This window comes from Bubalus kerabau, chromosome 5 (genome assembly GCF_029407905.1).
Source record: "Bubalus kerabau isolate K-KA32 ecotype Philippines breed swamp buffalo chromosome 5, PCC_UOA_SB_1v2, whole genome shotgun sequence".
In the NCBI taxonomy this organism is placed as follows: Eukaryota; Metazoa; Chordata; class Mammalia; order Artiodactyla; family Bovidae; genus Bubalus; species Bubalus kerabau.
In genome coordinates this window covers 8,529,951-8,545,225 of record NC_073628.1, presented here as the reverse complement: position 1 = coordinate 8,545,225, position 15,275 = coordinate 8,529,951, and the positions used below count along the sequence as shown (strand labels likewise).

The 15,275-nt window shown below is 59.8% G+C and overlaps 3 protein-coding genes across 14 annotated transcripts; 2 read left to right on the top strand and 1 right to left on the bottom strand.

The window, feature by feature from the left end:
* Positions 1–53: 53 nt before the first annotated feature.
* On the top strand, positions 54–3,467 carry VEGFB (vascular endothelial growth factor B). Of its 4 annotated transcripts, none has more exons than XR_008714538.1 (8): positions 54–378; positions 906–948; positions 1,291–1,487; positions 1,653–1,726; positions 1,922–1,957; positions 2,306–2,440; positions 3,035–3,128; positions 3,228–3,467. XR_008714538.1 is itself a non-coding variant. In XM_055580944.1 (7 exons), the coding sequence occupies exons 1-7, from the start codon at positions 319–321 to the stop codon at positions 3,054–3,056; spliced, it is 567 nt and encodes a 188-aa protein (XP_055436919.1). In that variant the 5' UTR covers positions 54–318; the 3' UTR covers positions 3,057–3,467. The 4 variants fall into 4 exon arrangements, 2 of the variants coding, with proteins under 2 accessions (XP_055436919.1, XP_055436918.1); XR_008714537.1 differs by having other exon boundaries at positions 2,205–2,440; XM_055580944.1 differs by having other exon boundaries at positions 3,035–3,467.
* A 1,997-nt stretch (positions 3,468–5,464) lies between these two features.
* On the top strand, positions 5,465–8,484 carry FKBP2 (FKBP prolyl isomerase 2). Of its 9 annotated transcripts, none has more exons than XM_055580946.1 (6): positions 5,466–5,636; positions 6,887–7,055; positions 7,375–7,487; positions 7,609–7,655; positions 8,207–8,242; positions 8,337–8,484. In XM_055580946.1, the coding sequence occupies exons 1-6, from the start codon at positions 5,575–5,577 to the stop codon at positions 8,396–8,398; spliced, it is 489 nt and encodes a 162-aa protein (XP_055436921.1). In that variant the 5' UTR covers positions 5,466–5,574; the 3' UTR covers positions 8,399–8,484. The 9 variants fall into 9 exon arrangements, with proteins under 9 accessions (XP_055436929.1, XP_055436921.1, XP_055436928.1 ...); XM_055580950.1 differs by lacking the exon at positions 5,466–5,636 and adding an exon at positions 6,021–6,041; XM_055580949.1 differs by lacking the exon at positions 5,466–5,636 and adding an exon at positions 6,148–6,168.
* Positions 8,485–8,883: 399 nt separating this feature from the next.
* PPP1R14B (protein phosphatase 1 regulatory inhibitor subunit 14B) lies at positions 8,884–11,179 on the bottom strand. Its single transcript, XM_055580945.1, is given in 6 exon segments — positions 8,884–9,217; positions 9,306–9,338; positions 9,639–9,722; positions 10,754–11,035; positions 11,037–11,143; positions 11,146–11,179. Coding segments are annotated over 6 exon segments (609 nt in total). The 3' UTR covers positions 8,884–9,148.
* Positions 11,180–15,275: the final 4,096 nt, after the last annotated feature.

The window sequence follows — 15,275 nt, the reverse complement described above, 5'->3', positions numbered from 1 at the left end:
CATGAGCCGCCCGCCCGCCAGCCCGGGCCCGGCCCCCCGCCGCCCCCGCCGTCCCCGCCGTCCCCGCCGTCCCCGCCGCCCGCCACCACCACCGGCCGCCCGCCCGCTCGGCTCCTCCGGCTGCCGCCGCCGCCGCTGCGTTGCGTTGCGCTGCCTGCGCCCAGGGCTTGGGAGGGGGCCGCGGAGGAGCCGCCCCCCGCACCCGGTCCCCGCCCGCCGCGCTCGGGCCCGCGCCATGGGGCTCTGGCTGCCGCCGCCCCCCGCGCCGCCCGGCTAGGGCGATGCGGGCGCCCCCGGCGCGCGGCCCCCGCGGGCACCATGAGCCCCCTGCTCCGCCGCCTGCTGCTCGCCGTGCTCCTGCAGCTGGCCCCCGCCCAGGTACGTGCGTCCGCGACATCCCGCCCGCGCGCCGTGCCCTCTCTCAAGGTTGGCGGAAGTGGGAAGGCGCGGGTTCTTGGGGATCCACGGGGGCGTCTCGGGAGCCCAGCCCGGGCATCCCCCGGGAGGAGTCCCTCCTCTCCCGCCCGCCAGACTCCCGGGCCACTCCCCCGCCCCACCCCGTCCCCTGGGCGCAGCCGGGGGCGGGGCCGCCTCGGTGCCTGGCGGACGCGGTTCGGCGCCCACTGTGCCCCTTCCTGATCTGGGGCCTGGAGAACTAGCCCGGACTCCAGGCTTGGAGATTCGAGGCTGCTGCCAGAGCGGGCCTGGCGGGTAGTAGCTGGGGCAGGTCCCAGGTGGCGTGGAGAGGACAGGTAAAGCTAGAGTGACCCCAGGAACAGAGCAGTTTGGAAAACTGTCAGGGGGGAGTTGAAGCCTCCTGACTGCAAGGGCAGAGCCCTGGGGAGAAAGACATTGCCAAACCCTTCCTGGAGTGCATCTTGGTCCAGGTTTCTTCTCTCCTACAGGCCCCCGTCTCCCAGCCTGATGCCCCTGGTCACCAGAAGAAAGGTAATAGTAACAGAACTTTGCACCAGCCGGCGCTCAGAACATTTGCTTCCAGCCCTGATTGCAGACTCCATGTATTTCTCATCTTGTGTAATCACAGCCTCTCTGTAAGATGCAAACTCTTTAATTCTGCCCATTTCACAGAAGAGCAGATTGAGGCAGTGGGATGCCTGGCATCTGGATGAACAGGGCAAGGAAGACAGATTGGGTGGGCAGAAGCGGGGGCTAGTGGAGGGTGGCTGTGACGGGGGAACTAAGAACAGCTTCTGGATGCAGGGATAGAGGAGCCAGGGGGCAGCTGCAGGAAACTCTGGGGGGACTTAACCCTTATGCATCTGCCCCTAGTGGTGTCATGGATAGACGTGTATGCTCGTGCCACCTGCCAGCCGCGGGAGGTGGTGGTGCCCCTGAACATGGAGCTCATGGGCACTGTGGCCAAGCAACTGGTGCCCAGCTGCGTGACAGTGCAGCGCTGTGGCGGCTGCTGCCCTGACGATGGCCTGGAGTGCGTGCCCACTGGGCAGCACCAAGTCCGAATGCAGGTAGGGGGCAGGTGGAGTGTGCCTGGATGGATGCTGGCATTCTGGGGACTGAGGGGGTGGCGGCCAGAGCCCTGGGCAGTGGGCAAGGTGTTCTCATCCCTCCAGCCCTGGAGCACCCCCTTCCCGTCTCTCTCACTGTGTCTCTCCCTGTTCTCCTGAGCCCAGATCCTCATGATCCAGTACCCAAGCAGTCAGCTGGGGGAGATGTCCCTGGAAGAACACAGCCAGTGTGAATGCAGGTGCCAGTGAGGCCCCACCTCGGAGTTCGCAGAGATCAGTCTTAGGGGGTGCTGGGTGTGGCGGTACACCGCAGTGGGGACAAGGTTTCCAAGGGTAGAGCGGGGCAGGCCTGGGATCGAGGGCAAGAGAGTGGAGAATGCTTGGCTTCCTGATCCTCTCTGTCCTTGTCTCTGTCCGTCTCTCTTACTTTTCAGACCAAAAAAACGAGCGAGTGCTGTGAAGCCAGACAGGTGAGTCCTGGGCTCTTGCTGGGGTGGGGTTGGAGCCCAGGCTTAGTGCCCAGAAAGTCACATGTGGCTGGGGCAGGGGGTGTTAGGGTGTGTCAGGGAGCTGTGGTCCCCTCCCCTCCTTCTCCTCCCCGGCCTGTCCCCACCTTCCTCCCCTTTTTCTCTGCTCCCCAAGACTCTGTGCTCTTCCCTGACCCCAGCCCCTGGGAAGACTTCCTTCCCACCCGAGACATGTTGCTTCTCCTCCTAGGGCTTCCACTCCCCACCACCGTCCCCAGCCCCGCTCTGTTCCGGGCTGGGACCCTGCCCCTGGAGCACCCTCCCCAGCTGACATCACCCATCCCACTCCAGCCCCAGGCCCCTCTGCCCACGCTGCCCCCAGCGCCGCCAGCGCCCTGACCCCCGGACCTGCCGCTGCCGCTGCCGACGCCGCAGCTTCCTCCGTTGTCAAGGGCGGGGCTTAGAGCTCAACCCAGACACCTGCAGGTGAGGAGTTGGGAGTGGTGTCCAGGCCCTTCCTGGAGCAGGTCCAGGTGAGCCAGCCGGTGGGAGAAGAGCCAGGGAAAGGGAAGCTTTGACTGGGTTGAACAAATATTGACCCAGCACCTAGTTGGCACTGGGGTCAGCAAAAACAAGGCTCCTGTTCTAATGTGGGAGTCAGACACACGATGCCAACAGAGGATGTCAAGGGCTGCGGTAAGCAGTACCTGACATCATCTTTGAGAGGCTAGAGACATCCTGGAAGAGGTGACATCACCAGGAGTGGCAATGGAAAGACAGCCTTCCAGCTCTGAACCGTCTCAGAAACGCCTATGGTAGATGTTGATGTTCTACCTTACGGGCTCCTGCAGGCCAGGAGATGTAGTGGAACCCTGGTCCACCCTCGTCCAAGGCGCTTCTCAACACCCCTCCCTTCCACAGCGGGGTCATGGGGTGGCATTGTGTGGGCCGGGCCAGCTGGGGCTTCCCAGGAGTGTTAGGGGAGAATGGGGTTCACAGAAGGTAATAAGTGGGTGCGTCTAGAGAAACAGGGGCTGAGCCTCGGGGCCAGCGTGAACAGACCCCTTCTTCCCTTCTCAGGTGCCAGAAGCTGCGAAGGTGACTAACTGCTTTTCAGACTCAGTGGAGCCCCTAGCCTCACAGCCCTCCCCCAGAGAGGGCAGGGGGCAGCCTGGTGAGAACCGTCCCGTCCCCAAGACCTCGGCCTGGGCAGAAGCTCCTCCGGGACCTGGGCCTCTCGGAGGGCCTTCCAGCTGCCCCTTGTCTCTCCAAGGCTGCCATCCAACAACGTGGAGAGAGTTGGATGAGGAGACCAAGAGGGGTCACATACCAACCTGGAAGAGAATGGGGTCCCGACTCAGATTTTAACCACCTTGTACAAGTGAGCATCTAACAGCTGGCTCCTCTGTCCCCTCACTGAGAAGACCCCGATCCTCTACAAAAATGTGGGAGTTGGGCTTCAGCGCAGGAACTGTGAACCCCAGTCCTGATAAAAGAGATGGAAGGAACTGTCCCTGCCTGTGTCACTGTCTGTCACTGTCCAGGCTGGCTGGTTTGGACATCAACGTCTGCGTTGTACTGCCTCCTAGACACGGAGCTTGGAGATGAGGTCCAAAGACCTCCCACAACCAGTCACAGTGCCAGAATCGTGCATTCTTCACTTTCATGTTGCGCTAATGGGTCCTGCCCGTGTCCATCACAAGGGTTCCTTTCTGGAAGGAGATGGCCAGTGAGCTTGAGGCGGGACTCACCTCTGCCAAATGCCCTCGGCTGTCACTACCCCTCTTCCTGAGCCTCACATGTGCACACAGAGGGAGCAGATGATCACTGTGGTCTGGGCCCTTGGGTGCCAAGAAAGCTAAGAGTCATGTAATAGAAAAGAACACTCATCTTCCCTGCCAGGCTACACTCTGTGTTTGCAACTTTTTGCTTCATGTAGCTTAACTCCATAGTTTTTCAACTGCAGTCTTCACTCTCGCCTCCCTTGCAACTTGGGCTCCCCTCCCCATGCTCTACTTGGTACTCTCCTGACCTTTATGTGACCCAGCCCAAACTCAGTGGTCAGCTTTCCCCCTGCACCCTCTAGTGCCCCTGGGGCTCAGTGGTGAGGGGAGGGGGTGAGCTGAAAGGCAACCTTGGCCACCAAGTACTTTGCCCCACCAAGGCAGAACATTCAGGGCAGGGTTTACCCCAAAGCAGCTACCTAATGGAGGCCTTCTCTGAAGTCATAGAGGAAGGGGTAGTGATCTTGTTAGGCCCAAACCAAGAGTGGCGTTAAACCAGAAGAGACGGTTTCTGACAAGTGATTGCTACTTTCAAATCCTTTTCTCAGCTATGCTGTTGACAAAAATGTGAAAGTTCAATTAGAGTGAGACCTCCCAAACCCATTTAGCTTGTCCAATGAGCATGTGCTTTGTATGCGCCTTCTCACCTAGCCCTCAATTCTGAGGTCATTGTTGGGATTATCTTCTTTCTTCAGCTGAGGAGATAAGCTCGGAAAGGCTGATTGACCTGAGGATTTGGCCTCAGATCATCCATCTCCCTAACATTAAACTTAGGTTTTGCTGCCTCTCAATTGCAGGCTCAGTCTGCCTGCAATGTGAGAGACCTGGGTTCAATCCCTGGGTTGGTAAGATCCCCTGGAGGAGGGCATGGCAACCCACTCCAGTGTTCTTGCCTGGAGAATCCCCATGGACAGAGGAGCCTGGCGGGCTGCAGTCCATGAGGTCAAAGAGTTGGACACGACTGAGCGACTAAGCACAACTGCAGGTTCATTACTTTGGTGGAACCTTCCAGGTGTATCAGTGAAAAAGAATCCACCTGCCAATGCAGGAGATGCAGGTTTGATCCCCTGAAGTAGGAAATGGCAACCCACTCCACTATTCTTGCCTGGGAAATCCCATGGACAGAGGAGCCTGGTGGGCTATAGTCCATGGGGTCACAGAGTCGGACACGACTGAGCGACTAAGCACACACGTTTCTTCCTGGGTGCTGAAGTGACTGGAAATAAGTCTGGATGGGGAACGGACCCAGCCAGACCGTTACAGTCATGACTCAGGGTTATTGTGCCCCGGGTAGAAGCAGGCCTGGATGCTGGAAGAGAAAAAAGCTAAGCGCATTTGCTGTGGGCCTAGCTGTGCACATTACTGGGGGACTCCAACAGGGACCCTGTGAGGTCGATGTTATCAAGCTCAAGAGTCACCAGGCCAAGAAACTTCTTCAAGGTCACACAGTCAATGAGTGGCAGACCCAGGATTCAAACCCAAGGCTCACTCTGAAGCTAGGCTCTTTCCACAGCAACTGAGGACTGTGGGTCAGAAGAGAGGCCCAAGGGCAATCAGGAGCGTCAAGCTGGGGGCGACATAAAATGGCGTCTCAAGACCCCCTCCGAGAACCCGCGCCCGCCTGACCTTAATTTCACCTCAAACGGAAGTGCCTTCGGCCCTTTCGGAAGTCACTTTCACCTCACCTTAAGGACTACAAAGCCACCGGAGGTGACGTATAGGTCACATGGTGCCGCGGGGGCGTGGCTAGGGAAGAAACCACCCCAGTGGGCGTCTGGCCGCGGGTTTTGCACGGTCCAATGAGGGCGGGCTGCGTGGCCAGGTCTGGTGGCGACGATGACGCGCCTGCGCAGAGACGGCGGCACGACTGGGGTTGACTCCGGGGGCGCGGCGAGGAGGTGAGCGGGGGCCACAGCCCGGGCTGGGGGGAGCCGGGGTACAAGAGGGAAGGCTGGATCAGGCGGGGCAGGAGCGGGCTGGGGCTCCGAGTGTCAACGAGGGATAGGTCACGAGGAAATTGACTGTTGGGGGGTCCGAGCTGTCCTGGGATGCCGCAGGGGGAGGGTTCTCACGCCTCAAGGGGCGGGACTCCGGGAGTTGGGGCGGGAAGTCGAACGGCAACGGGTGGAACTTCTCAACTGGCGCCGGTGGGAGGCGGAGCTCGAGGCCTGGAGGCGGGGCTAGGACCGTTGCGGGGTGGAGACTGGCCCTTGGAGGAGGAGCTAGAAGAGGCGGAAGGAGGAGCCTCGGGTTTGGAGGCCGAGGAGGAAGGAACCCAGGCGCTGGGGGCGGGGCTTCAGCCGGTGAGTGGCGCGGCTACGGTCCAGGAAAAGGGGTCTAATTCTGTCGGGGGCGGGGATACAGGGTCGGGGGCGGAACCACGCCCACTAAAAGGTGGGGTTAAGGAGCCTAGCGAAGGGGTAGGCCCAGGTAATGGCCCGGGGCGTCCACGCGGGGGCGGTCTCCGCGGTGGCCGTGCCTGGGGACGCGGTAGGCCTAGAACTCCCCCGGGAGAGGTGGTGTGGGTGGAGCGGGCTCGGCGGCCACCCGACACGGGACCAGTCTGGGTGCCCCGCAGACCCCCGAGGGCTCAGAGTTGGGGCGGCGCCTCGGGCGGAGGCACAGGGCCAGCCTGGGGGGTACCCCCGGAGGACAAGGGCTCCTCGGAGCCACCCAGTGGCGACGTGTGGGTGCCTCGGGGCCGACCCCCTGCGGCAGCCGCGGATGTGTGGGTGTGCTGGGCGGGAGGCAACTGGGTGTGGCGTGAATGGGGTCGCCCGGTCGGGGCAACCGCTCTGCAGCCAGATAGGGTCTGGACTTTGCGGAAGGGGACGGGTGGGAATTGAAGAGGAGAGCTGGGGACCGGGAGGGACGGAAGGGCAGGGGGTGAGCAAAGGGGCGGGACCCTGGCTGCTGTGGCCTCCCCTGACCCCCTCTCCCCGCTGCTGGGGTCCTCGGGCAAGCCCCCTTCTCACTGGACTGGTAAGTGTGGCCGTGGAGCCTGGGGGAGGGGGCGGTGATCCCGAACAAGGGGATCCCCAGGGGCAGGCAAGGTCCACGGTGGGGTGGAATCCTCCCGGTACCTGCCGGTATTCCATGCCCTCCCGTTCCTCTCCCCCGGTTGGTTGGTCGGGGTCTGTTCCCACAGAGAGATGAGGCTGAGCTGGGTCTTGACAGTACTGTCCATCTGCCTGAGCGCCCTGGTCACGGCCACAGGGACCGAGGGCAAACGGAAGCTGCAGATCGGAGTCAAGAAACGGGTAGACCACTGTCCCATCAAATCGCGGAAAGGGGACGTCCTGCACATGCACTATACGGTGGGTGAAGGGGTGGAGCTTTGGGGGCGGGGCTTTTGGGGACATGAAAGGAACCGGGAGCCAGGTTTCTCTGCCAAAAGGTGGATCTCTTGGGCAAGTCTTCTCATCTACTCTGCATGGTTCTGTCTTGCTCTTCACTGTCTACTCCCAGGTTGGCATCAGCAAGCAGTGACAGTGTACTGTGAGCTGCCCAACGTTCTGTCTCCTGCTGGGACTATGGCCACCAATGCTGTGGGGTGCCACCTTGATGGGAAGAGCACTGGGGGTGGGGGTGTCAGAGCAGACCCCCCTCCTCACTGGCCTTCCCATGGTCTCACAGGGGAAGCTAGAAGATGGAACAGAGTTTGACAGCAGCCTGCCCCAGAACCAGCCCTTTGTCTTCTCCTTGGGCACAGGCCAGGTCATCAAGGGCTGGGACCAGGGGCTGCTAGGGTGAGTCGTGGGGCCATGGCTGTGGTCCAGGAGGTAAACTGTGGGAGGCAAGCCCCAGGGATGGGGGGAGGGAGCAAGAAGCCTGGTTGTAGCCACATGCTGAACATGTGTTGTCCTGCAGGATGTGTGAGGGGGAAAAGCGGAAGCTGGTGATTCCATCAGAGCTGGGTAAGAGGCTCTTTCGGAGTGGGGATAGGGAGTTCAGGGTGTATTATCCATGTAAGGGTGAAGGCTGATTTAGTCTCTGCATCCATCTCCACTCCATTCATTCAATCCATGCCACTTCCAAGTCTAGCCTTGTCTAGCAATGAGGACAGGGCAAGACCATTGGGACACTTGGCTCTGGTGCCAACTCTCTGACTTTTAGCAAGCCCCCTCCCATCTCCCTGGTGGCTCAAATGGTAAAGAAGATGCCTGCAATGCAGGAGATCCAGGTTCAGTCCCTGGGTTGGGAAGATCCCCTGGAGAAGGAATTGGCAACCCTCTCCAGTATTCTTGCCTGGAGAATTTCATGGACAGAGGAGCCTGGCAGGGTACGGTTCATGGGATCTCAGAGTCAGACATGACTGAGCGACTAACTTCCCCTTGTTTTTTTTTCCCATCTCCATTTCTGGCCTAGTGCTAGAATGGGTAGAGGCTTAGCTTCAGCCTGGATGTCTGCGGAACACCTCACTCTGCCTGGCCACAGCTCATTCTGTTTCTTTGTGTTATCTTGGCAGGGTATGGAGAGCGGGGAGCTCCCCCAAAGATTCCAGGTAATAGACCTTTCTGCCCCCCTCCCCATCTGCTGCATCCATACCATCTCCAGGTGGCCCTAGTTCTCATTCTGCTCCCACCTCTCCCCTGCAGGTGGTGCAACCTTGGTGTTTGAGGTGGAGCTGCTCAAAATCGAGAGACGTTCAGAACTGTAGCCAAACTGGAGAGGGGTGGTGGAGAGGCCCCATCAGGGACCAGACTGTTTAAAGAAAAAAAAAAAAACAAAAAAACTTAAAACACATGAAGTGAGCCTGTGTTTCTTTGAGGGCCCTGAGAGACTTAGAAACCGCAGCTTCAGCCTCCTCTCTCCCTCGACCCCCTCCCATCCCTTCCTCTCCTTTCTGGGCTGTAGAACCTTGGGGTCTAGTAGGCTCAGTAGCATGGAGGTCACAATGGCCAAGCCCTGGGTGGTATGGTGGCCCTTGTCCAGAAGGGAAGAGTATTCCTGCCTGCTGGCAGCAGCATGGCTCCTCCCCAGCTCCCCAGCCACTTCCAGCTCCTAGTCTGGGAGCCAGCACTGGGCTATCGCCATGGCTACGTGGCCCTCAGGAAGGCCTGCGGTCACCTGGGGAGAAGCTGAGCCGGCAGCAGTCGGAGAGCAGTGTGTCCCCCCTAAAAGAGACCAGACGAGCCTGTGAACTGCACCAAAGGCGTATCCTAGCTTTATTAAAGGGCCCGCGCCGCAGTCAATATAAAAACACAAAAAGTCCCATCAGTTTAATAATAATAAAAAACCCCAAAAATGGAAACTGAGGGGGCAGGGAAGAGGCCCCTGGGCCAGGGGCACGGGGAGCCCTGCTCGTGGCACCAGGCCTGGCCGCAGGGCCCCCTGGTATTGCTGTTGCTATGAGGTCGGGGGGCAGCGATTGTCCTGTGGAGCCACCGCTCAGCTGGGTCGAGGACCCTTACTTCTTCTGGGGTGTGCTCAGCTTCTGCATGCCCCGGATCTTGTCCAGCAGGCCAGAGATGAAGGCCTGGAGGGAGGAAGGACATTAAGGAGACAAGACCCCAGGAGGACAGGACCCCAAGCTCCTCCACCCTCTGGGGAAGCCACTTCCTTACCTCAGTGGGTTTGTAACAGTCAACCAGCAGCTCCTAGTGGGGCATGCGGAGAAAGGATAACTGTGAGTCTCCAGAACACGGACCTAGAGTTCACCCATACCCTCTTCCAAGGCACTGGAGATGCCACGGCTACTGAACAGCTCGGCAAGTACCACTGGCCCCATTTGGTGGAGGCCGAAGCTGAGTCCAAGAAGATCACAGAGCTGACTGCCGCAGATCAAGGAAGGCCTGCCTCCAGAGGCTTGCCGACCCAACAATGGGCAGACCGCCTCCCTGCAGCCCTTTAGCCCCTGCTCCCCTGACCTGGCCCTGCTGCCCTCCAGCCCCTCTTACCTTGACCCTGGCAGCCCGGGTATCATCGCTTTCCATGTCCAGGAGTTCATCCACGTCGATTTCCAGCTCGGGGATCTCCTCTTCCTGGGGTAGGGGTGGGGGAGGAGGGAGAGACAAGGGCCTGAGTTGGGAGAGAGGGTGTGAGAGGGGCTCTGGCTGAGGCCCCTGCCCTACTGCAGACGGGAGCCAGCCCTCTTTGCCCAGCAGACAGCGGCAGCTGCTCTGAGGAAGAAAACAGATCAGGCCTGTGCCAAGGCAAACTGCCCAATGTGGGGGGGGAGCTTCCTGTCCCTGCCAGTTGGGCACCCTGGGTGCCAGACGGCCAGGGCTGGGGATCCTAGGCTGGGAACCCTGCAGATGTGTCTCCCCAACTTCCATGCCCCCCATCTCAACCAGAGCACAGATAGGGCCAGCTGCCCCAACTCATCAGGCCCCCTTCCCCTCCCCCAAACACCTGTCATAGCTTCCCAGGAGTGGGGAGGAAGTGAAGGGTGAGGGGTCAGTGGGAAGGACCCAGGCCTGGTAAAGGGGAAACAAAGAGCCCATGCTTTGCTGAGGGAGGGGGTGCCTGCCACCCCTCCTTCCCCAGGAAGCATCTCTCCTGTCTGGAGCCAACTGCATTCCAGGGCTGGGCTAGGGTAGGCAGCACAGGGCAAGCCCACTCCTCCACCCTGGCCCCCGGGGCCTGAGTCACCACTTGAGCAAGGAAGGAGTCACAGGGTGGAGAACCAGAACCCGGAGAGTGGGCTAGCTCGCCCCCCATGCCAAGATGGACTCCAGATTAGCCCATTAGAAACAGGCAAGACACATAAACCCCAACAACTGGGTTGGCTAGTGCCTTAAACTGGTATAGGCTAGCAAGCCATAGGTAGCTCTCCTTCCCCAGCCAGCCTAGACTAGCCCCAGGTCTCTTGTCCAAGGCAGCGAATAAGAAAGAAGTGACTTAGGTCAGACAAGAAAGAGCATACATTGGGGGTGGGGAATACAGAGAGCAGGGGAGCGCGCTTAAGCGGGATGCCCACTGACGCCGGGTGACAGGCGGGCTCAAGGTGGGGTTTCCAGGAGGCCCGAATCGGAACCGGTTTAGGGTGTCGGCGTAGGGTGGGGGGACACACCTGGCAGTCGTAGAGGCGAGTGAGCTGCTCCAGGATCCACTCCTCCAGGTTGAGGCGCTTCCGTAGCTCCTTGCGGTCGTACTTGACCGTGACCTTCCCTTGGCGCCTCACTGGGCCCTCGTCGTCCGCGCCGCCCGGGCCCTCGCCTGCAGCCCCAGGGGGGCTCTGAAAGTAGACGCGGGGCCCTGGGCCGCCACTCCCCGGTCCGGGGGCCGGGGCCGCCAACGCCGCGCCCCCCGCGGGGCCGCTGTCCGCCATGGCGGCCGCCGGGGCCACGTGCGCGCGTCGGGCCCCTCCCTGCGCCGCCGCCTCCCGGACGCCCGCCGGCTGGCTCCGGGCCGCTGGATCGGGTTAGCTCGTGAGCTCGGCTCCGCGAGGCTCCGCGGCGAGGGCGGCGGCGGGGGTGCCCGGGGGCAGCTGCAGCATGCGGAGCCCCCGGGCCTGGCCTGGCCGCGCCCCGCCCCCTCCCCACTGATCCGCCCGCCCTTTGTCCCCCGCGGCCGCCGCCCGAGCCGCCGCAGCCGAAGCCGCTTTCTCTGTCTGGATCGCTTCCCCCGCCCCCCGACCACACCCCCTTAAAGGGCCAGTCCTGCAGCTTGCCCCTCACCCCTACCCCGCCCCCGGACAGGGGTTAGGGGAGGATCTAGTCCCCAGAGGTTTGGGCCTAGCTGTCCCCTCTCCCTTTTAACCTTCCTGCTCTACACCTAGGCGTTCTAAGCGTCCGGTGCGAGGATTTACTCTCCAATGGGGAACCTAGTATTCTGTCCTCATTGGAGCAAAAATAGGGGCCGCCTGAGAATGGAGGGGAATGGGTACTGTATACAGGACAGAGGTCCGAGGAGGAGACCTGGGAGCGCCACCCGCCTCCCTTCTGGGTCCTCCAGCCCTCGGCCAGCGGGGGACAAGAGGCGTCTTCGCGCTGACAGACACGTGGACCGGGCTCCCGGGGGTGGAGGGATGGAGAAGACGGACAGGCGCTGCCCAGGTCACTGGACGCCCCCCTCCTTGGGGTTCCGCGCACCCCATGATGGAGGCCTAGCTTGGGGGTGAGCTGAGACGGCCGAGCGGCCTGAAGGGCCAGACCCCAGGCAGCCACCGCCCACAGGCCAAGATGGCGGTTGAGGATGGGATTGTGGGAAATGTAGTTCACAGAGTCCTGCCCCGCATGGCTGCCCCTCCCCCGCAGCGGAGCCCGGGCGGGGAAAACTTGTCTGGAGCGCCCTCGTAGGGCTGGTCTCCACAGGGCGCGGTCCTCCGCACCCCGCAATCTCGTGTGTGTGCAAACTGAGGCTTAAAGAACCTGTAAGTGGAGGAGCCAGTACTCAGAATAATAAAGATAATAATAACTGCTGACCCTAATACGAGTTCCACATAGTCGGTTCCAGCGTGAGGGAACCTCAAGCTCTCCGGTAGATTCCCAGCCCTACGGCTTCCTCTGTCCTTCAGATCTCACAACGGCCTTACCGGGCCCACCTCTCTTAAGCAGACCCTGTGCCTTGTTCCCGCAGCCAGTTTGATTTTTTATATTTTTAAATAGTGTCTCTCAGTCACTGGTTCATTTTCCGTCTCGCATTTCTCAACTATGAGTGCTGTGAGGCTGAGACCTGTCTGGCCCTTGTTTACTGCTGATACCCATGATTGAGTGGACCCGCTCAGCTTCAGACCACATGGATCTGGCAAATTAACTGACTTGCTGAACTCTCAGCACCTAGGTCAGACTCATAGTCGGCGTTTAATTGGTTGAACAAATGACCGAATGAAAGGCTTCCTGTGTGCCTCCATTTCCTCCAAAGGTTGTGGCAAAGATTAAATAGGAAAGGACGTGGAAGTTTCAGTGATTGCACCACAGAGGTTAAGTCACACGCCCAGATAGCAATGGAGCTCAGCTTGTCTACGCAGGCCCCCTGACACAAAGTCACTGCTCCTACTGGCACACAAGGTTGTGCAACTCCGCTTCAGATGCTTCCACAGACCACAGAGGACAGGCTCACCCTCTGCAGTCTCAAGCAGAGTCTCCAGGTCCTAGAGACACTAAGTCCCAGCCCCTCTGGATACCAGAGACACCCTCTGCAGCAGATGGGGTTCAGACAGAGGTTGACACTGGCCCAGGTTCATACAGCTGGTGTGATGCTGCACACACACTGAAACCCAGGACTTTAGGCTTACCTTGAGGTTGGAGAGTACAGACAAGGGGGAGGCAGTGGCTGAGAATGGTGTGTGTGGTGATCGTGGTGGTGGGATTCATGCCAGGTGGGCTTCTCCCTGCAAGGCCTGAGCAGGGGGCACATGACTCAGGTGGCTCAGTGATGGGCTGATATCTTCTCCCTCCCCAGCCCCCCTCGGGCCTTAGTCTCTCTTTGGCCAGCCTCAGGGGCCAGGGAAGGGCTGACCCTTCTCCTGTGGTTTAGGCAGCACCCACCCTATCTAAGAGAGTCCCATCCCCAGCCTGGCTTCTGACTCTGAGCTTGGCCTGATGGGAGAAGCAATTTACCAAATCCAAATTCCCCACCATGCCCCACCTCACCCCACAGGGGTGGGTTTGCTCTTTTTAAACTGGAGCACTGATTCAGGCCTGGGGATAGTGGGGGCAGGGGAGGCTTGCAGTAAAGAGGGAGGCTATATTATAGTTCGCTGTGAGAATGAAACCTATAGGTGATGAAGGCTTGGGGACCAGTCCCAGCTCTGTCCCTCCAGATGCTATGACCCTGAGCAGTGATCTTCCTGTCTCTCTTTCCCTCAAGGCTGGTGGGAAGGCCTCCTGTCATTTCCAAATTTCATGGTGTCCCCTGAGGGGTCTCTAGGCTGAACAGGAAGACAGAGCCAGGGACACTCTTCCTGAATCCCTCTATCTTCTGTGCCACCCCCAGGACACTCCCAGATTCCTCAGGCTGACTCCCCTGTCTGTCCAATCCCTCCCCATGGCCACCTACTCTATGTTAGCGTAGACGGCCATGATGGCCTGCAGCTGCCTTGGAGGCTTGACTGCCTAGCACAAAATCTTGGAGTGGAATAACTGGGTCCAAATCCTGCTTCTGCCCTAGGCTGAGAGGCCCTGGGCCAGTCACATACCTACCCTGAGCCTCTTCAAAGGGGCTGATTCCGCTGACTTCTGGTTATTTGCAGCTGAGGTCCATGCTCCAAGACCATAGCCCAGCCCTTAGCTTCCCGTCTGAACTTGTCCCTGTGCTGCTTTTCATCCTTCCAGCCCCAGGCTGTAGCCTCCCCAGCCCCACCTCTCCTGGGGTCCTGGCCCCTCTCCCCCAGAGAGCAGCTGAGGCTGCTTTCAGCACTTCCTAAAGCAGAGGCCCTAGGGAGGGTCCTGAGACCGCTCCCTTAATCAAGGGTAGAGGCCGGAAAGACTGCGTTCCTTCTACCATTACAGCTTGCCGAGAAACCCTATTACCATTACTAAGGCAGGAAGAAAGTGTGCAAGGAAGATGGAGCCCTCTAATGGGGGTTGCCCTGGCCTCCGGAGACACGGTGAGTGGGGAGGGCCTCAGGCCCAGGAAACAGGCTCTCATCTTGTTTTTCAAGAAGCTGCCGCCTAGAGCTTCTACCCCTAAACTCAGGCCACAGCGCCAGGCCCTGCTGGCCCTGGCACTGGCTGGCAGGCCTCCTGGCCCAGAGCTGACCCATGTCCTTTCCACCCTCCTCCCTGGCATCTCCACAACCTGCTGTCCTTTCCTTAGATATCCAACTGTCTTAGATATCCAATACCCAGGGGTCATCTCATACCCATTTGCCTATTTCATCCTCTGACAACCTCCAACTTCTGGACAAGGTGACGGACCTGCACCCAAGCTAGGGGGAGCAGAGGCCCATCTCTACCCTGCATGGCTACCCAGTGAGACCTCATAGTCCCTGAGTCTCTGATGAGAGAGGACAAGGACAAGGATCTTCAAGTCCAGTCTCTTCAAGGGCAAGGAGTAAAGACAGGACAGAACAAGACAGAGGGCTGCAATCCTCCTACCAAGCTGTGTGACCTTGAAAGTGAAGTCGCTCAGTCGTGTCCGACTCTGTGACCCCGTGGACTGTAGCCTATCAGGCTTCTCCGTCCATGGGATTCTCCAGGCAAGAATACCAGAGTGGGTTACCATTTCCTTCTCCAGGGGATCTTCCCGACCCAGGGATTGAACCCAGGTCTCCCGCATTGGAGGCAGATGCTTTAACCTCTGAGCCACCAGTGACCTTGGGCGAGTCCTTTCCCCTTTCTGGGCCTCAAGTAGAGATAATAATCACACCCACAGGGCCTTGGCCAAAGGCTAGGAGATCTGTTAGGTTAGAGTTGGTGCCCAACGTGGTGGGGATTTTGAGGATGGCAGGTGCCAGGCAGGGTTCCCCTTGGGGGTCTGAGAGCCTGGGGCAAAGGCAGCCTGTAGGGCTGCCTCCTCCTTGACTGACCCCTCCTCCCCCAGAAACAGCTCCGTCTCTTTCTGGGTTTCTAGGTGACTTGGCTGGCCCCTCTGGATGAGTTCTACTTTAAACCTGCTGCTGCTACTGCCTCTGTATTGGGGGGGCTCCC